Genomic DNA, 25,652 nt, shown 5'->3' with positions numbered 1-25,652 from the left:
AAAATTTCAGAAATCAGAATTTAAGAACCAATTAAAAATGCGAGTCTTCCACGGTTAGTAAACCAACAAAACAGTACAGGGGGCGGTACACTGAACTGTATTCATTGGGTCTGTATCACAAAGCAGGATTACTGTCATTTGGCGAACTGCAAAACCCGAATCTGGAACGTGGACTGGAGTAAAATGCGCGGTTCCGGGTATTTCTCTGTGCAATTATCCTGCTAAAACTCAGTAATCCTGCTTCATGATACAGGCCCCAGGTCAGGATCACGGAATATTCGTATTATGAACTATTTGGAAGCAAGACATACAGTTGGCAAAATAGAAGCGTACTGCGTATATAATTTGATCGCCTGCACGAACAAAAAAAAAGCAAATATATTAATATGTATAATTCAGCATTCTGTCATTTATGGCCATGTTGCAGGCTTCGCAAAATCATAGCAACACAATAATGTACTATTGCAAACATGGTGTTGCCGACCTTCACTAAATATCAATTTGCCTAAGCGAATTTTATTGAAATTGATCTAGCCCATATTTTTGCGGGAACGCTTTATCTTCCTTCTAGTTTTTCAGTATTTGCGTTAAATTTCACAGGAGATACTGCCACGACAAACACTAAAAACAAGGCTTTTATTGGAAACGCTTTATCATACGTAACCTTTACCAAGATGGCGCCGTCAAGCCTCATCGCCATTACGAGACTGCGCATGCGCAAACCATGTCACGGTCGAGTTTGCGCCAACTCCGTGGAGAGGATGTAGCTCGGAGTGTCGGGGTTGATGCATTTTCCATAACAATCATAATAGTTCTGCGATTGCGTTACTGTAAGAAAGAAACAACGGCGTCAAATGTACATTTTTGCAGTCGGCTTACTTCGGCTCGGACGGTAGCAACATTCGTGGGATTGTGTTGGTTAATTATCGGATTTGGCTAGCTAGCCTGCTAGTTGGTGGTGGTATGGAATGGAAGGGGGTGGCCGATCTCTACAGCATCTTCGCAACAAGCTACAGCAAGAGCAGAAACAAGAGCCATGGTTAGGCCTCTCACGGGCCACGTTCTCCATTTCTGTGGGTTTCTCCAGTATTTGTTCGACCTGGCAACAAGACGAGGCAGTTTTTGAAGCGAAGCAGCCCATCCCTGAGCATTTGCTGAAAGAAGACTCATTGCATTTGCTGGCAATCACGATGGTTTGCTAGCTGGCTACAGTTGCCATTGGCGTCTCGTTCATTTGTGGAAACGGCTAACTAGCGTTAGCTCTGCATTGTAAACAATCCCTTGAACTAAGCTGTTGTTGGTCCTAACTGGACCTTTTTTGCGCTGAACAGAATCTTCCTGTGTGGATATTACCTTTCCGTTGCTGTTACTGTTTTCCCGAGCAGTGGCAGCCACCAAGGATTCATTTTCAAGCGGAGAACTCAACTGCCGTATGAATGTGGGACAAAATGGAGACCCCAACGATTGTGTACGACCTGGATACCTCTGGGGGTCTCATGGAGGTGAGGCATGAAGGCACTATATCAGTTGGCCACCTGTAGTGACTTTATGCACTCCAGTTAGCCAACTGCCCGTTTAAGATTGAACAAAACGTCAAAGCAGTGATTTGTCTGAATAGCTGGAGTCTAGCAGTACATATAACGGATGTATGGGCTAAGATTTTCAGTGTATAGCCATTGGTGGGTATTTTGAAGTGTAATCATATTAAACGTACTGTTCTTACTGACAGCTGTTTTATTTTATCCAGCTTTCGAGCTTACCAACTGAAAGTTTAATTGATACGGGATTTCGAACATTGAGACAAGCTGGAGCCAGCTAACTGTAGTGTAATTGGCTAACGTTCATAACCGTTAGGCTAGCCAGCAAGCTCTGCTACTGTAACGTTAGCTAGCCAGCAAGCGAACGAACAGTATATGTAACGTTAGTCTAACTTAGCTATGTGTAACATAATCAGTGATCATGTTGTTATGTATGTGGATAATTAGCCAATTATTGCAAGCAAGTTAGCTGAGGTCGTTAGTTTGTGATAACCCTTCAGTCATTCAGCCAGCTAGCTAATGTTAGCATGAATGAATATTTGTTTCCCACGAATCTAGCTAGTCATTTGCCGCTGTGCTGTTGCTAACAGGTAACTAATGTATGCATTTATATATGCCTTCAGCAAATCCAGTCCCTCTTAGCTCCCCCAAAGTCTGAGGATGGTGAAAAAAGGAGCCGAAAGCCGGAGAAAGAGGCTCGCAGAAGTGGCAGGGCCACTAACCACGACACCTGCGATAGCTGCCGAGAGGGAGGTGACCTGCTGTGCTGTGATCATTGTCCAGCCGCCTTCCACCTACAGTGCTGGTATGCCAACGGTTCCACTCTGCAAACGTTAAAAAGTTTTCACTGTTGCAAGTTCGTTTCGGGTACCTTGCAATGATATATTTCATTCGGATGGATGCATTCCAGTTTTTGTACACCGGCAAGGTGGAAAACTATCGTTATAAACCGTAGTTAGCTAGCCAGCTAGCCTAACTAACTGACGTGTGGCGTTAGCAAAGAATATAACGTTACTGTCTACACTTAAACCACATTGTTTTGTCTGGGTTAACCATTACCAGCTCTGGGATTTATGGATTTAATCGCACTGTACGGTGCCTAAATTAGTTAATTAATAGTTGTCTTTCGTGGGGTTAACCAACTTAAACGTGTATGTTAAAGCCAGTTGATTACTGACCTTCTGCATTTAGTTCTGGTATAGTAGCTAGTTTGTGTTCTGATTGTCTTCAGTAATTAGCCTGTAGAGAATGCTTGCGGGCAGATTTGCCTTGCAGCGTAGACCGCAGTTTCTTTCCGAGCGTTTTCTTTGTGTCAAACACTGGGAGCGCTCCGAAATGTTAAAAATGGAGTCTGCGCTGCGGCTCGCCTGTGCGCTTCTGTTTACAATATGGCGACCTCCCTTTAAATTGTTTTATTCCACCGCCATTTTGCTGACATTTCGCGGAGTTGATAGCATATATGTCGTAACTAGGGGCCAGGCACCTGAAGAAGGATGCCAGTATTGTATGGACGTGGCTTGACTTGGGCAGGCTGCTTTCGCTTCGACGGTAGCCCGCTGGGTGTTTCCAGATCAGATGGTGCTACACCGTTAGCCGAAACCCTCACCGAGGAGAGAGGTGATCATATAGCCGAAGACTTCCGTTGCGAGGGCACGCAGTTGTTCCACATGATGGCACTCCGTCGAGCAACGACTGAATGATTGAAATAATAACCATTTGGGGGTATTTTCTTAGTAGCTTTATTCAAAGGACCGATGCTCACCCAACACTTTATTAAGAGCATGACGCCAGTTATACGCTACAGTTGTCCCAAGTACTACGGATCGACTTCTTAGTCGCTTTTTAAAATTCTCAACCACATATCATTTTTCATAATTGTTGCATTAAAGGCCAACTTTATTAAAATATTATTTATGACTCCTTTCACCCTGCTAGTGTACAATGTTTCCAAACCCTCACTAGTGACCATCCCCATAGCAAAGTAAAGTGTTTTGTCATAATTCAGTGGTTTATCCTCTTGTGCTTCTTGGAAGGAACTCTGTCTGATCACCCCTATTTCCTGATATCATGCATATGTTTTGGATATATGCTTGAACATTGGTATTTCCGGAAAGCTGATGATGAGGGGTATCTTATTAATAAATCAGTATTCATCTGACCTGCACTGAGTGCTCACAATGGGTGTGTGTGTGTGTGTATATACAGGGGTTATGGGGACTGCTAGCTGTTGTGTGTATGGGTCCAGCGGTAAACATGACAACGGCAACGCATTCAAATGGATGTATTGGAAAGAAAAGATATGCGATCTTCACTGTGGTGCTTTTTGTTGTGGTTGTTTTCCTTTTTTGCCAAGTGAGTGAATTTTATAAAATTATGTCTGTTGCCAGTGTTACCAACATTACCCATGGACTGGATTCAGTGGCGAATTAGATACAATCTTTGTTAAATTTACCACTGAATTCAGTCCGTAGGTAATGCTGGTAATTTTCTTTGTGTAAGGCAGCAGAACGGAGAAATTCCTGTGGTGTCCAGAAGCAGCCACCAGGGGGAGACAAAACCCTTTGTGTCACCGAAGAAAGCTCATAATATTGGCTTTTCCTTTAGTCTGGGATAATCACTCTTTAGATGGGCGAGAGCCTGCGGCTGATGTCCCACATGTTGCACAATGACCGTTTGCGTTGTGGCCCTGCTCTGTTAGCGAGAGTTACAGCGCACCTGCGTGGACTTACCTTTCCTTCCCCGAATGGATTTTGCTCAGCTGTTCCACTGTCAAAATAGTCTCAGTGAGATGCAGAAGCTCAGAGTGGGCCTGCAGCTACACAGGCGCTCGGGTCGCTGTGCGTGTAGTTTATTAAATAAAATGTATCGACTGTTTTGGGGAAGTGATAGCCAAAAGGCACCAGTGTGTACTCTCTCTACCCCGGGCATGGGGGTGTAGATGCGCATCTATGTCTGTGTGAGGAGTCAGAGAGAGAGAGAAAAATAGAGAGAGAATACAGTTACGTAAATGTGCAGCGGTTCTTCTAGACTGTTCTTTTGTTGTTTTGGCCTGGCATTAAGTGTGTTTTTTTTTGTGAGCTCACTGTATGTAGTCAGGCACACGCCATCATGCATTCAGACTTGTGCAGCAAGTTTGTGTTGAGGTTGAGACCGGGCGAGCTTGGGTGAGGGGGCGGGGCCCGGGCCCTTTGCAGTAACCCTGGAAACAGGCAGCATTCCATCCTGTCAGAAGACAGACTGCATGTTTGAAAAGTGCAAGAGGAGTAGATGTATATCATTTTGGCCTGGTTAAGGGCTCTGATTGGCTGGCCTGACCAGGGACTGTGTACGATTGGCGGATTGTTGCTGGAGCTGTGACAGAGGCTAAAGCGACTGCACACCTGCACAAACAACCTCCTTTTTTTCTGGCTGTACACTCACTCTCTAACTGCAGCAGTCTTTGCAAACTGTTGTCCGCTGTCTGGCTTTATTAATTATAATAACGGGGATTTCCACTGATCTGAATATGGCCATAACCTGTCCTGGGGGGGGTGACCCGAAAACCAAAAAAAGGTTTATTAGTTATATTAAACAGTGCCTTACTGTACAAGAAAGAAATGGCAAACGGTTTGCGTGTGACATTTAACATAACATTTTTATTCAAGTCTTTAAGAGTAGGGGTTGTGACCACTGTTTTTTGCTGTGTGATAGCAAAGCTCCTCATTACTATGTTATGCACGCTAGGGTTGCCAGACGTCCACTTTTTTGCGCAGGAACGTCCTACTTCCAAATTATTTGTACTTATCTGGTTTGTGTTCCTGACCGGTCAGTGTATTGTCTGGCCCCAGTAATTGAAGGGAGAAATTTACCTGTAGTTTCTAATAAATTTGCGTGTCAGTGACTCAGTCAGGAACTTGGGGGTGTGTGGGTATGGTTGAAGATGGAAGAGGAGTGTTCTTTGAGTGTAATCAGGACCTTACCTAGGCTAAAAACCCTGCGTAGTGTGTCTTTGAAATATTTGGTTCTACTGACTGAATTGCACCAAATTCTATCTATTTTGTTCTACGTTTTCAGACTGGCTAACATTAGCAAACGTCCACGGTGAACATAATCTAACACAGTGGTTCTCAGCCTCGGTCCTGGGGGCCACTGGGTATGCTGGTTTTCGGTCCAACCACAATTGCAATCTGAGAATTTTAACAAGCCGTTCATTTTTCTTAATTGGGTGTTTTTCATGTTAAGAGGAGTTATTTTCCCTCTTAAGCCACCTTATAACAGAAATTGCTATGCGTGGCATGAAGAATAAAATCCCATTGTGTTATTGTGTTGCTTTTTGAGTGATTGCAAACAATCACTTAAAAAGAGGTAACATTTTTAACAGATCAAATTAAGGAGGGGAATTAATAGGTTCCTAATTAGGTTGCTGAACACGTGTTTAAGTGCTTTAAGTGCATAATATTTCCCTTAAACTAATTAGCACAATACAGGTTTGACTCGTTATCATTTTCTTTGTTTTTGAATTCTTCGTTATCTACTAAATGATTAGATTTAGTGGCCAGGTGTCCACCCTTTCCCCAATTAGGAACCTGTTGATTTGCCTCAGTCTTTATTTTGATTAGTTAGAAAGTTTTTTTTAACCTCTTTATGTATTTGTCTACAATATAGCACAATGTGAATATGGGACTTTTATTCTTTACGGCATGCACAGCTATTTCTGACACAAGGTGGCTTAAGTGGGCAAATAAATCCCTCTGACATGAGAAGCACCTAATTAAGGAAAAACAATAGCTTGTTACAATTCCGGGATTGCAGCTGTGGTTGGAATGGAAATCAGCATACGCATACCCCATTTCCACCAAGGCATTTCGAGGGCCGGTTCGGAGCCGGTGCCTAATCGCGAACCAGTTCTTTGCTTTTCGACCGCAAAAGAACCGGCTCTCGGCCAGGAAAACTGGTTCCAAAGGGGCACCAACACTTGGCTGCTCTAGAACCAAGAACCGCTTACGTCAGGGGCTGGGGGCGGGATTATCGTGACCAACCAAGTCCGACTAAAACTTTGTGACGGCCAGGTAGAGTGAGAGCACCTATTTTTGACCACCTTTGTTCGACAGACAGGAAAACGTAAACTGATTTGCAACTATATGTGAAATAGGCGAAATATCGGTAACAACCTGTACCTAGTTATGTAGGAAAAATGTCCTTGTTATCCTCCAGTGGTTATTTTTTTCAGTACTTTCGGCTATTTTTTTCTGTGCGGCAAATAAGTCAGGTGGTCCAGCGCTGGCTTTTGGTTGCTAAGGGGACGTGTGTCGACCACTCCATATAAGTGAATGGAACTTGACATCAGTTTGCCAGCATACTGTTCAAGTGTCCTGTCTTGCGTATTTGAGGTTAGTATAAGAAAGGGTGGTCGCTATCAGCACGTCTAGGAATCCGTACATAGTCACTATTGTAACCCAAGTCGCTGGACGCAAAATAGCAGTTCGAAATTGTGAAGCAACGTCTGCACCATTGGATTTAATGGGTCGCGATGAGATAATTCCGTGCGTGTTGCTTGTCTTAAAGTTGATATAGTAAATAAGGCTGTAATAATAGAACTATATGTATGAAGTTGTTTTTTTTTACATTTAGGCAATTTATTATGTATATTTTTACAGGACTTAGGCTACATGTTAATAGGTAACAATGTTGCTGGGAAAGCGGAGACGTATACAGTGACGTAATGACGTGGCTCTCTAGCCCGTGGAAAAGCAAACCGGTTCTTAGAAGGTTTGCAAGTTGAACCAACTGCAAACCGGCACTAGCACCAGCCCAGAACCAGAACTAGTTTCGCGTTGGTGGAAAAGGGGTAACAGTGGGCCCCCAGGACCGTGGTTGAGAACCACTTATCTAACAGAAAAATGTTTGGAATGGATATGTTGACAAACGTTTGCAAGCTGTCGCGTTGTTAAACATGTGTCTGGTTGGTAAAGAAATTTCACTTAATTCTTTAACATGTTTCAGAATCGGAACCGTACAGTTGTAGTTTTCTTGTATTAAGTAGCTAATATGTAATGTATTGGAATTGGTACAGGCAGGAGTAAATCAGAGGCGGGCTTTGGCAATGTTGACTTTGGTTAAAAAAGTCCATTGCGGTTTTGTGGGTCAAATGGGCCTCCAAATATACTTGGGTGGCCCGCTCAGGCAAAGCCGGTGTGTGGGGGAAATGGCCCACACACCACACCATGTGTTGGCTCGCACCTGCTGGTGCATCGTTAGCGCCCTGTTGTCTGTTCGCTCGCTCGATTCGTTCGGTTTTTTTATCCGTTATTTTTTAAAAAATTAGTTTTGTTTTCGTAAGCGTGGCCTGCCGGGGTTTCCGTGGTTACTGCCAGCTTTCGTCCTGCGGCTCATTTGATGTTATCCGGTTTAATTTGTACCTCATTTTGGCGACTTTCATCCGCGAGGGTTGGCTGGCTGGCGGCTTTATTTTTCTGTTCATTCATTAGACAAACTGGATAATCCCAGCTGAGAACTCCTCACTCGGAAACTTACTTGTAGCAAAGAATACCTTTATTAGCTCATATTTAAGTACTTTTTATGTTGCCGTTGTTCAGTGCTTGATTGCCATAGATAACCCAGATTTAACCGGAACATTCTCAAGCAGCCATGGTATATCCCTTTACTAGAACCTGCTGCTATGCAGCGCTCTGGTTCTCCTGTGTTACTACTGGCTGCTGCCGGGAGCTGCTTTGAGGAAACTGGTAAAGGACTTTCACGCCCTCTGCTGGTCAAATTGGGTATCGGCTACTGCTAACGGCGGTGTTTTTATCCCATTCTGTGTTATTTGTGAGTGTGTTGGGGCATGTGAAATGGGGTTACTATTATGGGGTTCTGTGTGACCCTTATTTGGTCCGTTGGCTGTTTTTTTTTATCACCTTTGATCCAGTTGAGTGAAAGTTGGTTGCTGATTGGAGCGGTTTTTGGAAGCGCACTTTTAAAAGCACTGCCCCAGAGCTTCTCGCTGTTGCTGTAGTAACGGCCTCTCGCAGGCTCGGTCTGGCTGTGTGTCTGTGTGTGCGTGTGTGTGAGCGTGTGTGTGTGTGTGTGTGTGTGTGTGAGCGTGTGTGTGTGTGTGTGTGTGTGTGAGCGTGTGTGTGAGTGTTTGTGTGTGTGTGTGTGAGGTGAGCATGTGTGTGTGTGTAAGCGAGTGTGTGAGAGTGTGTGCGTGTGTGTGTGAGCATGTGTGTGAGCGTGTGTGAGTGTGTGTGTGAGGTGAGCGTGTGTGTGTGAGAGCGTGCGTGAGCGTGTGTGTGTGAGGTGAGCGTGTGTGTGTGTGTGTAAGCGTGTGTGTGTGAAAGCGTGCGTGTGTGTGAGAGCGTGCATGTGTGTGAGTGTGTGTTTGTGTGAGCGTGTGTGTGTGTGTGTGAGTGTTTGTGTGTGTGTGTGAGGTGAGCATGTGTGTGTGTGTAAGCGCGTGTGTAAGTGTATGTGATTGAATGAGAGAGTGTGAGTGTATGTGATTGAATGAGAGAGTGTGAGTGTATGTGATTGAATGAGAGAGTGTGAGTGTGTGTGTGATTGAATGAGAGAGTGTGTGTGTGAGCGTGTGAGAGAGTGTGAGTGTGTGTGATTGAATGAGAGAGTGTGAGTGTGTGTGAGAGAGAGTGTGTGTGTGTGAGCGTGTGAGAGAGTGTGAGTGTGTGTGATTGAATGCATTAATGGTTGCAGATCCTCCAGGTCTGCTCTGTGTGAGCGTCCTGGTTCGTTTGGCCCTGTAGCTCACGGCTGGTGCTGAGAGGCTGTGTTACAGAGGGGAAGACAGGGCTCCATGGTGCCAGAGTTTCTCTCACATGTGGCTGAAATTTCCTGCGCAAACCTGTGAGCAGACACAGGCACACCTGCGCCGGCGACTCCTGGTGTCAGATTACCTGCTTTTTTTCAGGGGGAGGTTGTTGTTCGGTAAAGAATGTCCACCCAACATTCCACAGCCCCACACCGAATGACTTGGCCAATAAAGCTTTGTTTTTTGTTCCTAACATCTGCGATTGTCCCGTGTTGATGTTTCTTACCACCGGATTCAGATTCTCTGGAACATGAAATTGGGAACGGGCTTTTAAAATTCAGGTCGGAAATAGGTTTTATAAATGCAGGTGTCTACGGCAGAGAGGGGAAAGAATACAAACAGCACGTATGTGTTTGTTGGTGATTGACTGCGTGTGTTTCTGTGTCACGGTATCACAGCGACGCGTTAACATGGAAATGCTCAACAAGTTGCGCTTAACTGTGTTCAGTTGACCGACTGTGGCCCTGAAATTTTCTGCGTGGGGGGGCGCTAGTGCTTCTTAAAAAATGAAAATAATCTAAATAACCACAGAGCTGTGGAAAAAAGTAGCCCTCGCTGACATCACTGCCTCAACAGAAAGAATGTGGGCTAGTCTGAAATGGTTAAAGGCGACTTTTCGCCCAGTCGTCCTCTGGCTCGGCACCTGGGACCCTCTCGGAGGGGGGGGTTTTACGAGGCCCGGGTTTGTGTCCCCGCTCCAGGCTACGTAGCGCCTCAGGCCACATTCCTCAGCCATGCAGTCAGCCCTTAAAGGCGTGAGGTCACAAACGGGCGCGTAGAATGTTCTTTACTTGAACGTTCTAACGCTTATGTCACAATCGCTACTGGAGTTCTATTACCTCCAGCCATCCATCCATCCATCCATTCATTATCTATGCCTGCTTATCCTGGTTAGAGTCGCGGAAGTTCTAGAACGCTGACTTAGAATTTTGAGAAAACGTTCTTAGAAAAAACCCGCTCTTCGAGAAAAAGAGAAGCCGCTTGAAAGGCTGCTTCCTTCCTTCGCGCACAGGAAGCTGCGCCCGAGAGCACTTCCTGCGATCGGGTTTCGTTCGGTGCCACCTGCACGCTTGCAGCTGTGAAGGTGGACGGGTTTGCAGTTACATTCCTTCTACGGTTGTAAATGGTTTTCAGAGATTATTGTCTCTTAAGACGCTTCCTGGTTCATTAAATTGTTGCGAGGTGAAGTCTACTTTTGCCCTCACTGGCTTGTTGAAAATGTTTGCGTTTCTGGCTAGCTAACAGTTGCAGGACTTTGCATAGGTAACTGCAGCAGCTCTGACCTGTTGACCCCGCACACACTCTGACCTGTTGACCCCACACGCATTCTGACCTGTTGACCCTGTTTGAACTCTGACCTGTTGACCCTGTGTGCACTCTGACCTGTTGACCCTGTTTGAACTCTGACCTGTTGACCCCGTGTGCACTCTGACCTGTTGACCCCGCACGCACTCTGACCTGTTGACCCCGCGCGCACTCTGACCTGTTGACCCCGCGCGCACTCTGACCTGTTGACCCCGCGCGCACTCTGACCTGTTGACCCCGCGCGCACTCTGACCTGTTGACCCTGTGTGCACTCTGACCTGTTGACCCTGTGTGAACTCTGACCTGTTGACCCTGTGTGAACTCTGACCTGTTGACCCTGTGTGAACTCTGACCTGTTGACCCTGTGTGCACTCTGACCTACCTTCTCCCTGGCTGCAGTAACCCACCTCTGAGCGAGGAGATGCTGCCCCCTGGGGACTGGATGTGTCACCGCTGCAGTGTACGCAGGAAGGTGAGCTGCTGTCCAATCACGTTTATTTTACATTTTAAAAATGTGTTTGGTTTTGTGAAACGATTTTCTGTATATTTAATTGAGTCTCGTCTGCCTCTATTTCTCTCCCTCCCTCTCTCCCCCCTCCTTCCCCCCCCCCTCCCCCCCTCCCCTTCTCTCCCCCCTCTCTCTGTCCTCCCCTTCTCTCCCCCCTCTCTCTCCCTCTCTCTCCCCCTCTCCCCCCTCCCTCTCTCTCTCTCCCCCTCTCCCCCCTCCCTCTCTCTCTCTCCCCCCCTCTCCCCTCTCTCTCTCTCCCCCTCCCCCCTCTCTCTCTCCCCCCTCCCCCCTCTCTCTCTCTCTCCCCCCCCTCTCTCTCCCTCTCTCTCCCCCCCTCCCCCTCTCCCTCTCTCTCCCTCTCCTCCCCCCTCCCCCTCTCCCCCCCCCCTCTCTCTCTCCCTCTCTCTCTCCCCCCCTCCCCCCCTCTCCCCCCCTCCCTCCTCCCCTCCCTACCTCCCTCTCTCTCTCTCTGCCCTCCCCTCCCCCCCCCCTCTCCCCCCCCCCTCTCTCTCAGAAGAGGGAGCAGAGGGTGGAGCAGGTGAACGGGGCTCTGGACCGGGCGGCGGCGTCCAAGCGGTCGGGCTCGCCGGCGGGGGAGGCGGACCCGGGCGCGGTGCGGCTGGACGGCGTCCCCGGCGGGGCGGGGCTCCGGATGGCCGTGGCGCAGGTGCGCCTCCTGGAGAGGCGGACCAGCAGCCGGCCCGGCACGCCCACCTCCAGCGCCTCCACGGACACGCCCACGCCGTCGGAGCCCAACGAGGACGAGGACCTGCTGGACGAGGACGAGGCGCCCGGCTCGGAGCCCGAGAGCGCCCCCCCGCGCCTCAAGAGGCCCTTCCAGCTGCTGATCGCCGCCGCCATGGAGAGGAACCCCACCCAGTTCCAGCTGCCCAACGAGCTCACCTGCACCACCGCGCTGCCAGGTAGCCAATCGCAGCTCGCCTCTTTACCCAGCCACAGGCCTTTTTAACCAATCACAGCTCGCCTCCTTACCCAGTCACAGCTCGCCTCCTTACCCAGTCACAGGCCTCTTTACCCAATCGCAGCTGGCCTCTTTTCCCAGTCACAGGCCTTTTTAACCAATCGCAGTTCGCCTCCTTACCCAATACAGCTCACCACTTTACCCTATCACAGCTCGTCTTTTTACCCAGTCACAGCTCGCCACTTTACCCAATCACAGCTCGCCTTTTCACCCTATCACAGGCCACTTTACCCAATCACAGCTCGCCTTTTCACCCTATCACAGGCCACTTTACCCAATCACAGCTCGCCTTTTCACCCTATCACAGGCCACTTTACCCAATCACAGCTCGCCTTTTCACCCTATCACAGGCCTCTTTACCCAATCACAGCTCGCCTTTTCACCCTATCACAGGCCACTTTACCCAATCACAGCTCGCCTTTTCACCCTATCACAGGCCTCTTTACCCAATCACAGCTCGCCTTTTCACCCTATCACAGGCCTCTTTACCCAATCACAGCTCGCCTTTTCACCCTATCACAGGCCACTTTACCCAATCACAGCTCGCCTTTTCACCCTATCACAGGCCTCTTTACCCAATCACAGCTCGCCTTTTCACCCTATCACAGGCCTCTTTACCCAATCACAGCTCGCCTTTTCACCCTATCACAGGCCTCTTTACCCAATCACAGCTCGCCTTTTCACCCTATCACAGGCCTCTTTACCCAATCACAGCTCGCCTTTTCACCCTATCACAGGCCTCTTTACCCAATCACAGCTCGCCTTTTCACCCTATCACAGGCCTCTTTACCTAATCACAGCTCGCCTTTTCACCCTATCACAGGCCTCTTTACCTAATCACAGCTCACTCTAATGCTCAATCACAGCTCACATGTGTGTGTGCGTGTCTGTCTGTTTGTGTGCGTGTGTGTGTGTGTATGTGCGCGCGTGTGTGTGTATGTGCGCGCGCGCGTGTGTGCGTGTGTGTGTGTGTGCGCGCGTGTGTGCGTATCCTCAGGCAGCAGTAAGCGTAAGAGGAGGGAGGAGATGACGGGGAAGAACGTGAAGAGGCCGCAGCATGAGCTGGATCATAACGGGCTGGTCCCCTTACCAGTGAAAGTGTGCTTCACCTGTGGCAGGTAAACTCCGCCCCTTTCCCCTCCCCCTCGCTGTGTGTGCGTGCGTTTGTTTATGAGCCTGTGTGTATGGCAGGTAAACCCCACCCTTGTCCCCTCTCTCTCCCTGTGTGTGTGTGTGTGTGTGTGTGTGTGTGTGTGGCAGGTAACTCCCACCCTTGTCCCCTCCCCCTCCCTGTGTGTGTGTGTGTGTTTGTGTGTGTGTGCGTGTGTGTGTGAGGTGAGCGTGTGTGTAAGCGTGTGTGTGTGAGAGCGTGCATGTGTGTGTGTGTGTGAGTGTATGTGAGTGTGTGAGCGTGTGAGAGTATGTGAGTGTGTGAGCGTGTGAGAGAGTGTGAGTGTATGTGATTGAAGGAGAGAGTGTGTGTGTGAGTGTGTGTGTGAGCGTGTGAGAGAGTGTGTGTGTTTGTTAGATCGTTTATGTGGCAGGTAAACTCCCACCCTTTTCCCCTCTGTCTCCCTGTGTGTGTGTGTGTGTGTGTGTTTGTTAGATCGTTTATGTGGCAGGTAACTCCCACCCTTTTCCCCTCTGTCTCCCTGTGTGTGTGTGTGTGTGTGTGTGTGTGTTTGTTAGATCGTTTATGTGGCAGGTTAACTCCCACCCTTTTCCCCTCCCCCTCCCTGTGTGTGTGATTCACGTGTGGCAGGTAGCCCTCCAGCCAAACGCGACCAATGCAGATATGTATGTGAGGAATTTCCCACAATGCTCCTCACCAGGGCGTCTGGTGGCGCAGCCCGTAGAGCGCTGGCCGCACGCTCACTGCGAGCCGCGGCGTCGGCGGGTCAAATCCGACCGCTCGGCATTTTCGCACGTCTCTCCCCCCTCTTCCCCGTTCTTCCTGTCTCTCGACACTGTCCTGTCCAATACAGCTGAGAAGCTCATAAAAATATCTTTAAAAAAATTAATTAATTAAAAAAAAAAAAAAAAAATGCAGTTCAGCCATTATTCCTTTATTTGTTTTTTTTTTTTTTTTTTTTTTAAATCTTCCTCTGCTTCAGACTTCAGAAGCTTGGACAGACGCTTCCTCCTTCTGCAAAATAGCACCATCGGTTTAAAATTTAAACGTAGGTTGAAAGAAAATGGATATCCGCACACTGGATTACAGCTCCCAATACTTTATTGACTAAAAAAAGCAAAGAAATGTTCCAACCCCACAGGGACTTCATCAGGCAAATGACCAAGCTTGGACAGACGCTTCCTCCCTCTGCAAAATAGCAGAATCTGTTTAAAATTTAAACGTAGCCACATTATAACAGAGATCTGCACGCTACTGAGTGCGCTCTTCTAGTTTTATGTTTATTTTGCTTTCTTCAGGAGTTTGCGTTTTTTTTGTTGCTCCAGACCGACTCTTGTACGCGCATTCGAAACGTTAGCCATAATTACAGACGTGGCCGAAATTATTGGTACCCTTGCATTTTATTAAAACAATGCACCATTCGCCCTGAACTGTGTTGAAATTAAAAGATCTTTAATCATCAATGCATGTCTTTTGTTTGGTTTGCAAAATATACAAAATATAATATAAATGTGAACCGATGTAATTGGAGACCCCCTTAGGAGAGGGTTGAGCGAGGGCCCGGTTACATGCTTGCATACGCGTGTGTTCTTACTCTTTTATTCTGTCTTTCTCGATTTTAAAGGAGCTGTTCTGGGGTTTTGTGAACGAGTTGAGTTTTTTTACCTGCTATTTTTTGAACGCGATGTTTATATAGCTGGCCGTGAAGTGACACGTTTCGCGTCAATGTCCTTGCTTGCGGATTCGATGGCAGTGCCCCACCTGGGAATCAAACAGCAAACCTTAACCCTATAAGGTGTGAGGTCACAGATGTTGTGATTTAGAATGTTCTTGACTGAACATTCTAATGCTGACGTCACAATCACTACTGGTGACTGAAAGCGGTGGAGTTCTAGAACACCGATGTAGAATGTTGAAAATAAACATTCCAAAAAGCCTACTCTTTGAAGGGTTAAATCACAAACCCAGGTTCTGAGCCATTTTGCTGCCCTCTGTCCCTCATTGAAAAAGGACAGAAATGCAAAGCCAGCGAAAGGGGTGACCAGCACAGTTGTGTCTTCTGGCTTAATGGGCTTATGAAAGTTTGACATCTTAAAAGTGATTAAATTCACCCCCCCCCCCCCCCCCCCTCCCCTCCCAGGAGCTGCAGAGTGGCCCCCCTGATTCAGTGCGACTATTGCCCCCTGCTCTTCCACATGGACTGCCTGGACCCGCCTCTCACTGCCATGCCGACAGGCAAGTGGATGTGCCCCAACCACATGGAGCATGTTGTGGTAAGCCCCGCCCATCTCCTCTGCTTGTCCCCGCCCCCCCGTCGGAGTGATGCGAATCGGCACGTCCGCGCCCCGGGGCCAGATTTCAGTTCTCAACCTCAGCACCGGATGTAATGTCGCCCCCTGCTGGTATCTATAAGTTTCCCCACTGGGCTCCATTCATAAAAAATAAAATCCTTCCACTTACAGAAAAATCACTTTTTTCTGAGGTAAAAACTTTTTCCCTACCGCACAAACAAAGAAGAATGAATTAATTTATTATTTATTTTAGCCAGTGTCTGTGCCATTCTCTTAGTACACGTGATTTAGGACGTGACCAAGGACACAACTGAGCATGTCTGTTGAGCGAAAAAATTGTACTTCCTGGTTCTAATGTGCTCCCCGTAGGTTTCTATTGGTCGTCGCTGTCTCCACATATTCTGTGCTCTAAGGTCCACATCTTCTCTGAGGCATACAGACCAGTCGAGCTGGAAATCTACCGTCCTGTAGGTTTTCACTCCAACCCCAACAAACACAGCTTACGCAACACCTAGAGATCTCGTTGAGCTTACTAGAACCAGGTGTGGGGTTGAATCAATGAGGGTTGGATTGAAAACGGTACAGGACTGCAGAGCTCCAGGAACAGGGTGAAGAACCACTGTTTTAGGGTGAGGAGCCTGAACATGATTGGAGCAACAGAGTATGACAGATGATAAGAAGCCATTCAGCCCACACTGACTGAATCACCGTACTCCCGTATCCAAATGATAAAAAAAAAAATGATGTCATCGAGTTGTGATGAGGTTCTGCTGTCCCGCCCCTTTCAGCTGAGTCAGAAGAACATGACCTTGAGCAACCGCTGCCAGCTGTTCGACCACTTCCAGGACCGCATCTCCCAGCATGCCGTGAAGGTGGACTTCCTGCGGCGGGTCCACCGGCAGAACCCGCCCAACCGCCGCGGCGCCCACCCGCACAGGAAGAGGACGCTGAAGGTAGTGCGCCTCCGCTCCTGCAGGGGGCAGTGCTCCGTGTTCCCCGTGCGGTGTCTCGGTCCGCGGCGGGCTTTCCTAACTCCGGCGAACGTGTCTGTGTGCCCAGGTCCCCGAGGCTATCAAGGCCCAGTACAAGTGCCCCCCCCAAATGCTGGCCCCCGCCGGGATCCGTGACGGGGAACTGATCTGCACGGGCGTTCCGGAGACCCCCCAAACCCCCCCCACAGATACCCCCCACGCAGCCAGCGAGACGGAGCAGCAGGAGGTAACAGCACGACTCCGTACAGAACGCTGCTACAGTACATGTTTACATGCTTTACACACTTTACACATGTACGTACTTTACACACTTTACACCTGTACGTAGTTTACACATTTACACACTTAACACCTTTACACACTTTACACCTGTACGTACTTTACACATTTTACACTTGTACATAGTTTACACATTTACATGCGATTCGTGGGCCACTCTGTTCCTAAGAGCTGTTTCTGCTGTTTCTTGAAACCTCTGTGCCATTTACACACCCATTAGTTGAGAATCTGACCCTCAAAATCACTGGAAAGTTTGTCTCTGTGCAGAGTTGGAGCTGTGTAATCTCAGGGGTGGCAGAGTTCCGTCTACAGACTGATTTCTGTCATTAATTTGTCATTAATATGATTTCTTTACACACTTTACACCTGTACGTACTTTACATCTTTACACACTTAACACCTTTACACACTTTACACGCTTTACGCCTGTACGTACTTTACACGCTTTACAGCTGTACGTATTTTAAAGATTTACATGCATTACACCTGTATGTACTTTACACATTTACACGCTTTACACCTGTAAATACTTTACACACACTACACTGTACGCACGTTATACTGAGACAATGCACACATCTTGTACACCTATACACTACACACTCAAAATACCGTACCTGCACACTTAATATATCCTGTAGTGCACAGTACACCTGAGCACTAAACAGAGTCCACCTGCACACACCGGTTTCTGCATTGTGTTTGACTAGTGTGATTAGTGTGTTGAGTGATGGGTCTGTGCACTGTGTTTGGCTGTGTGCAGGTGTGTGATTAGCGTGTTGAGTGATGGGCCAGTGCGTTGTGTTTGGCCGTGTGCAGGCGTGTGATTAGTGTGTTCAGTGATGGGCCAGTGCACTGTGTTTGGCTGTGTGCAGGTGTGTGATTAGCCTGTTGAGTGATGGGTCAGTGCGTTGTGTTTGGCTGTGTTAAGGCATGTGATTAGTGTGTTGAGTGATGGGCCTGTGCACTGTGTTTGGCTGTGTTAAGGCGCGTGATTAGTGTGTTGAGTGATGGGTCAGTGCGTTGTGTTTGGCTGTGTGCAGTCGTGTGATTAGCGTGTTGAGTGATGGGTCAGTGCGTTGTGTTTGGCTGTGTGCAGTCGTGTGATTAGCGTGTTGAGTGATGGGTCAGTGCGTTGTGTTTGGCTGTGTGCAGGCGTGTGATTAGTGTGTTGAGTGATGGGCCAGTGCGTTGTGTTTGGCTGTGTGCAGGCGTGTGATTAGTGTGTTGAGTGATGGGTCAGTGCGTTGTGTTTGGCTGTGTGCAGGCGTGTGATTAGTGTGTTGAGTGATGGGTCAGTGCGTTGTGTTTGGCTGTGTGCAGGTGTGTGATTAGTGTGATGAGTGATGGGTCAGTGCGTTGTGTTTGGCTGTGTGCAGGCGTGTGATTAGTGTGTTGAGTGATGGGTCAGTGCGTTGTGTTTGGCTGTGTGCAGGCGTGTGATTAGTGTGTTGAGTGATGGGTCAGTGCGTTGTGTTTGGCTGTGTGCAGGTGTGTGATTAGTGTGATGAGTGATGGGTCAGTGCGTTGTGTTTGGCTGTGTGCAGGCGTGTGATTAGTGTGTTGAGTGATGGGTCAGTGCGTTGTGTTTGGCTGTGTAAAGGCGTGTGATTAGTGTGTTGAGTGATGGGCCAGTGCGTTGTGTGTAGCTGTGTGCAGGCCTGTGATTTGTGTGTTGAGTGATGGGTCAGTGCGTTGTGTTTGGCTGTGTGCAGGCGTGTGATTAGCGTGTTGAGTGATGGGTCAGTGCGTTGTGTTTGGCTGTGTAAAGGCGTGTGATTAGTGTGTTGAGTGATGGGCCAGTGCGTTGTGTGTAGCTGTGTGCAGGCCTGTGATTTGTGTGTTGAGTGATGGGTCAGTGCGTTGTGTTTGGCTGTGTGCAGGCGTGTGATTAGCGTGTTGAGTGATGGGTCAGTGCGTTGTGTTTGGCTGTGTAAAGGCGTGTGATTAGTGTGTTGAGTGATGGGCCAGTGCGTTGTGTGTAGCTGTGTGCAGGCCTGTGATTTGTGTGTTGAGTGATGGGTCAGTGCGTTGTGTTTGGCTGTGTGCAGGCATGTGATTAGCGTGTTGAGTGATGGGTCAGTGCGTTGTGTTTGGCTGTGTGCAGGTGTGTGATTAGTGTGTTGAGTGATGGATCAGTGCATTATGTGTATCTGTGTTAAGGCGTGTGATTAGCCTGTTGAGTGATGTGATGTCGGTGTTCTTCCCCGCCGCAGTGGCTCCGTGATGTCATCACGCTGCAGTGCAGCATCATGAGGCATCTGTCCTGCCGGAGGGGCGTGGCCTCGCACTGGGAGTCAGAGCCGCCCGAAAAGGCCGACGTGAAGCCGTGCGTGGCCCCCGCCGGCCCCCCCGCGGTGTGCAGTACCCACGCCGACCCCCAGGGGGCGCCCGAGGAGCGGGCGGGGTGCGGCACCTGCGCAGGCAGGCACTGCCAGGGCTGCCGAACTGCCAACGGGCCCACGGAGGAGACGGCCAGGGCGAACGGGCCCCTCCCCCGCGGCCCCTCCCCCGAATCCGCCAAACCCTCCCCCGCGGCCCAGCACCGAGCGACCGGCCCCTCGGGCCCCGCCCGGCCCTGCTCGCCCGGCTCCGCCCCCGGGCCGCCCGTCAATCACGTGGGCGGAGCCCCGATCAAGACGGAGAACAGCTCCGCCTGCGGACAGAAGGGCCCCGCCCCCCCCTCCCCGGCCCCCGCCCCCGCCCCCGCCCAGAACGCGTGCGCCGTCGTCTCGGACCCGGGGCCGCCCCCCCAGGGCTCGGCGGGGGGCCAGGCGGCCGCGCTGACCAGCCGCAGCGTCTCCTCCCCCCCCGCCGCCACCCGGGCCCTCACCCCGCCCCGAGCGCCCCAGGACGCCGCCGCGGCCAGGCTGGCCTCCCCCACGCCCCCGTCAGGTAGGACACGCCCTCCGCACAGCTCCCAGAAGCCTCTCTGTCCTCTGAGCCCCCCAGGCCCTTCCATAGCTGTCATCTGGACTGCTCCTTAATTGACCAGTTAATTGGCTCGCCACCTCTGCAGTGCTTCAGCTGTAATGCATTGTTGGCCTAGTATGTTGTGTCTTTGTTGCAGGAACTACAATAGACTTCAAGGTGGAGTGTAGAATTAATATAAGTGTGGCACAGTCCTGCGCCTCTTTGAAAATGGCTTCTTCAGTGTGGAAAAATTCACGGTTGTGAAAGCGATGGGTTTGTCCACAGGAGGCCGTAAGGCCTGCTGTCTGTGATGATCTGGTTACGGTGTGGGGGGAGGGGCTTTAGGGGCGTGGTTCTCGGCGCTCACGGTCGCGCTTCTGTCCCCGCAGACGGCAAGGCCAGTCCGCACGCCGTGTCCCCCGCCACGGGAGGTCTGTTCAGCGGCGTGAAGGGCGTCACGGAGGGAGACGGAGGTAAGCGGGGGTTGCCACGGCTGCCGAGGGCGAACGCCTCCGATTCGTGGGCCGCTCTGTTCCTAAGAGCCGTTCCTGCCAGTGAGCCAAACGGCAGCGATCAAAAGGGAAGCTTACATTGTGCCACACAGAGTTGAGGTCAATGGCGTTTACCGTCATTCCATTCAGAAAATGTATTCGGTTAACTTGCTGACAAATCACGACGGGCATTTTACAGTGCGTTAATTAACTTTACTGTAATGAAAGAAAAACGCTTGAAATCTGTGTGCTATTTACACACCCATTAGTTGAGAATCTGACCCTCAAAATCACTGGATAGTTTGTCTCTGTGCAGAGTTGGAGCTGTGTAATCTGGATGAGAGGTTAATCCAGGTAGTTTGTCTCCGTACAGAGTTGGAGCTGTGTAATCTGGATGAGAGTTTAATCCAGGTAGTTTGTCTCTGTGCAGAGTTGGAGCTGTGTAATCTGAATGAGAGTTTAATCCAGGTAGCGTGTCTCTGTGCAGAGTTGGAGCTGTGTAATCTGGATGGAAGGTTAATCCAGGTAGTTTGTCTCTGCAGAGTTGGAGCTGTGTAATCTGGATGAGAGTTTAATTCAGGCAGTGTGTCTCTATGCAGAGTTGGAGCTGTCTAATCTGGATGAGAGTTTAATTCAGGCAGTGTGTCTCTATGCAGAGTTGGAGCTGTGTAATCTGGATGAGAGTTTAATTCAGGCAGTGTGTCTCTATGCAGAGTTGGAGCTGTCTAATCTGGATGAGAGTTTAATTCAGGCAGTGTGTCTCTATGCAGAGTTGGAGCTGTCTAATCTGGATGAGAGGTTAATCCAGGTAGCATGTCTCTGTGCAGAGTTGGAGCTGTGTAATCTGGATGAGAGGTTAATCCAGGCAGTTTGTTTCTGTACAGAGTTGGAGCTGTGTAATCTGGATGAGAGTTTAATCCAGGCAGTGTGTCTCTATGCAGAGTTGGAGCTGTGTAATCTGGATGAGAGTTTAATTCAGGCAGTGTGTCTCTATGCAGAGTTGGAGCTGTCTAATCTGGATGAGAGTTTAATTCAGGCAGTGTGTCTCTATGCAGAGTTGGAGCTGTCTAATCTGGATGAGAGGTTAATCCAGGTAGCATGTCTCTGTGCAGAGTTGGAGCTGTGTAATCTGGATGAGAGGTTAATCCAGGCAGTGTGTCTCTATGCAGAGTTGGAGCTGTCTAATCTGGATGAGAGGTTAATCAAACTCCTGGCCTGGCAGAGGATCCAGCAGCTCCTCCCCCCCAAAGCCCGCCCCGCCCAGACCGCCTGCTTGACTCCGCCCCAAACCGCCAGCACTACCGCCGCCTCCCCGGCACCGTCACCCCCGCTCAGCGAAGGTACTGCAGTCCTTCCTCTTTTGCCTCTTCCTCTTCCTGATGTTTTTTTTCCACCCCCAAATTCAGGGTTCTCACTCCTTGAAGTCCTTACCAAAGAGAAATGACAAATGTGATTAATAGGGTCTGAAAACTGTTTTAATGTCACGTTTAGCTTAGAAAGCTTGACGTTCGCATTTTTGTATAATTAATTCCTGCTCAGAATGGTCGTGGTTTAGGCTGCGATTTAAAGAGCTGATCTCTTAGAACAGTAGCCATTTCCTGTCGTGTTGAGGCCGTTGGAGACCCAGATGTGCTGTTACTTACCCCCCCCCCCCCCCCCCCCCCCACACAGTGCAAAAGTCGGAGGTGCAGGCGAGAGCGGTGTTCTACCCGCTGACAGGAAGGGGCGGAGTCGTGAACATGTGCTACAGGACCCTTTACATCGGGACAGGTGAGGCCTTCACTTCACCAACACGGTTCCCCTCAGTGAACATCAGTGTGTGGAACCCTATGGAGAGGTTACATTACATTACACCACATTACATTACATTACATTACAGGCATTTGGCAGACGCTCTTATCCAGAGCGACGTACAGTGAAGTGTATAACCATAACCAGGAACAAGTTTGTTGAAAACCCTAGAGGGAAGCACAGTACCAGATGTGGGAAACGACCGCGTTGTTTAATTTGGATCTTCATTCCGTGACTTCATAATTGGCCTGTGATTTGGCCACTTGATGTGTGGTTTTTCCACCAAAAAACACACATTAAGTTTCTCAGAGTAGGATTTTTGCCTTCTGGCTCATAACGGATTATGTTTGCATGTGGGCAAAGGAAATCTATTGTAAGAGTAGCAGGTCAAGCCATAATACCATACATCTGATTCTCACCCTTCTTTGGTACTCCTCGCGTCCCCTCTCCTTCTAACTACAGGAGGTCCCAGTGCTGTATTACAGTATATAACATCTACACAGCATTGTATTATATTACAGTATAGCACATCTACCACAGCATTGTATTATATTACAGTATAGAACATCTACCACAGCATTGTATTATATTACAGTATAGAACATCTACCACAGCATTGTATTATATTACAGCATGGAAAATCTCCCACAGCATTGTATTATATTACAGTATAGAACATCTACCACAGCATAGTACCATATCAGTGTATAACATCTACGACCACAGCATGGTACTATATTAGTGTATAACATCTCCTACCACAGCATTGTATTATATTACAGTATAGAACATCTACCACAGCATTGTAATATATTCCTGTGTATAACATCTCCTACTACAGCATAGTACTATATCAGTGTATAACATGTACTACCACAGCATAGTACCATATCAGTGTATAACATCTACGACCACAGCATTGTACTATGTTAGTGTATAACATCTACGACCACAGCATAGTACCATATCAGTGTATAACATCTCCTACCACAGTATTGTTGTATAATACAGTATAGAACATCTACCACAGCATTGTAATATATTACAGTATAGAACATCTACCACAGCATTGTATTTGGGCACACCCTTTAATGAACTTTCAGATGATGCTTCCAATCTAAGTGTTTCCGTTGGTTGTTCAGATTTTGAGGCAAAGTAGATGATTGGCTCAGAAACCCACGATGTCATGCCAGTGTCCCTGCCCCATTCTTTGTCTCTCTCAGGAGCCGATATGGACGTGTGCCTTACAAACTACGGTCATTGCAATTTCGTGTCGGGGAAGCACGCCTGCATCTTCTATGACGAGGTGGGTTTCGCTGTGCACCCTCTCCCCCTCGGGTCCATACTGTTAGTGCTCAAGACTGAGCTTCTTATACTGATGCTGTTGAGATCCTGCTGTGCTGTACAATGGGAAGTCTTGTTTTATTTATTTTTTTCGGGTGCACTAATGAGTCAGTCTAGTGGTGTAGTTTTGGTAGATTATCGCATTGAGGCACGTGCTTCGCTCGCTACCCTCCTCGATTGATTTCACCCCACAAGGCGGCTCTGTCCCGTAACTCCGGTCTCCCACCCCCCCTCCCCCCCCCCCCCCGCAGAACACGAAACATTACGAGCTGCTAAACTACAGTGAGCACGGGACCACGGTGGACAACGTCCTGTACTCCTGCGACTTCTCCGAGAAGAGCTCGCCGGGCCCCGCCGGGGGGGTGGTGTCCAAAGTGCAGAGCATCATCCGTGAGTACGGCGCGGAGCTACCGCTACCGCTAACCCCTCTCCGCGCTGGTGACATCACCGCACGGCCTCCAGAACCTTCACCGCCACGTTGCTAACGGAAACACACCGTCGTGTCACCAGAATCGTGTCCTGAGTGTCGGTGAAATTGATTATGTAAAGTTGGCAATAGCCTGCAGCGGTGTTACTGGTGTCTGAAGGGGGAGATTATTGACTCTGGACTGATGTATACAGGTGTGCGTCTGTGTATGTGGTTAAATCACAATTGTTATTTTTTTATCATATGTTTGCAGTCTGGATGTTTGCGTTGATTTTTTATGTTTTCTTGTCAGTCAGGGTAAGAATATGATAAAAATTATAATACTGTACTGTCCGACCACAGTGCTGTGTTTTTGGGCTTTTTTCAGGACTTTCTAAAGTTCTGATTCCAAGGCTTACATTGGCTGCTGTGTAGTGCCCCCCCAGGACTAGAGTCTGAACCCCCCATTCAGAATCTTCCAGAAGGTCTCTGACACATGCTCCTGTTTCTCTCCCCAGGGCGCTGCAAGAGGAGGAAACGGGAGGAGGACGGGGAGGAGGAAGAGGTCGGCGCGGAGGCGGGTCTGGGCCCGGGGGCGGGGGGCGGGGGCGTGATGAGCCACCGCTCCCAGGGCGGGGCGCGGGCCGCCTGCGGCTGCAAGGCCAGCAGCTCCAGCCTGATCGGGGGCAGCGGGGCGGGCTGGGAGGGCACGGCCCTGCTCCACCACGGCAGCTGCGTCAAGCTGGGCTGCCTGCAGTTCGTCTTCAGCGTGGCCGAGTTCGCCCGCAAGCAGCCCAAAGAGGAGGCCGCCCCCCCCGCGCCGACCGCCCTCGGCCACCAGGGGGCGACGGAGCCCGACGACAAGCAGACTCTCAAACTCTACGAAGTGCCGGCGCTGCGCTCCAGCTCTGTTCCATAACCCCGCCCCCCCACTTCCTGTTCCATAACCCCGCCCACCCTCCCCACTTCCTGTTCCATAACCCCGCCCACCCTCCCCGCTTCCTGTTCCATAACTAGCCCCCCATTCTTCCTGTTCCATAACCCCACCCCCTCTTCCTGTTCTATAACCCCGCCCCCTCCCCTCTTCCTGTTCTATAACCCCGCCCCCCCCCCCCCCCTTCCTGTTCCATAACCCTGCCCCCCCTTCCTGTTCTATAACCCCGCCCCCCTCCCCTCATCCTGTTCCATAACCGCACCCCCCCCTCCCCTCTTCTTGTTCCATAACCCCACCCCCCCTCCCCTCTTCCTGTTTCATAACACCGCCCCCCCTCCCCACTTCCTGTTCCCAGGGCGACGGGAAGAAAAGAGGGAGATTTTTATTTAACTCTTCATACTTTTTGCATGAAATGAAGTATTTTTGAGGGCTCAAGTTTTACGGGGCCATAAAATCTTGCACATAGGATTTCTATACATTATTATTTTTAAATGCATAACCTAAGTTATTTAGATTTGCATTAAAAAAGGGATACTTTGATTGTCCTCATTCTAAATTAATGGGAAAAAATTCTGTCAGTTTCCACTAAGATTAAGTAATCAAAAATGTTCTATTTTCTGCCAGTACAGATAGTTTTTATAAAAACATACTTTTTTTCATAAAAATCGATGTATTCCTGGTTATTTTTATTTTATGTACATTACATTGTAATATTCATATTTTTGTTGCTACTTTTGCACTACAGGTAGCTATATATTCATGTGTCTGTATACATGCATATATACATACAGTTGAGTATGTATATTTGTGTATATATATATATATAAATGATTCGGTGATTTTGACTTTAAGCAGGAGAAACACTGGATTCTTGTACATACACCATTGTGTTGGTTTTTAACGTGTACAGTACTTCATAGGCTAAAGTCGTAACGTTATGTA

General features: G+C 49.0%; 1 protein-coding gene across 1 annotated transcript; it reads left to right on the top strand.

The window, feature by feature from the left end:
• The first annotated feature begins 710 nt into the window (after positions 1-710).
• Positions 711-24,734, top strand: phf12b (PHD finger protein 12b). Its single transcript, XM_035385647.1, has 15 exons — positions 711-1,502; positions 2,162-2,343; positions 11,047-11,119; positions 11,670-12,078; positions 13,135-13,255; positions 15,410-15,542; positions 16,349-16,513; positions 16,620-16,778; positions 19,048-19,726; positions 20,134-20,217; positions 21,405-21,575; positions 21,907-22,005; positions 23,250-23,332; positions 23,622-23,760; positions 24,295-24,734. Exons 1-15 carry the CDS (start codon positions 1,437-1,439, stop codon positions 24,693-24,695), a joined length of 2,964 nt encoding a protein of 987 aa, XP_035241538.1. The 5' UTR covers positions 711-1,436; the 3' UTR covers positions 24,696-24,734.
• Positions 24,735-25,652: the final 918 nt, after the last annotated feature.

This window comes from Anguilla anguilla, chromosome 12, assembly GCF_013347855.1.
Source record: "Anguilla anguilla isolate fAngAng1 chromosome 12, fAngAng1.pri, whole genome shotgun sequence".
Taxonomy (NCBI): Eukaryota; Metazoa; Chordata; class Actinopteri; order Anguilliformes; family Anguillidae; genus Anguilla; species Anguilla anguilla.
Note: the sequence above shows the minus strand (reverse complement) of the source record. Positions and strands in the feature narration are given on the sequence as shown.

What these genes read in the sequence shown, in the direction of transcription:
- phf12b (XM_035385647.1), top strand. Translation starts at nt 1,437, where the DNA reads ATGTGGGACAAAATGGAGACCCCAACGATTGTGTACGACCTGGATACC. An exon ending in CTGCACCACCGCGCTGCCAG is followed by an intron (nt 12,079 to 13,134) that starts GTAGCCAATCGC and finishes GCGTATCCTCAG; the next exon opens with GCAGCAGTAAGCGTAAGAGG. An exon ending in CCTGCATCTTCTATGACGAG is followed by an intron (nt 23,333 to 23,621) that starts GTGGGTTTCGCT and finishes CCCCCCCCGCAG; the next exon opens with AACACGAAACATTACGAGCT.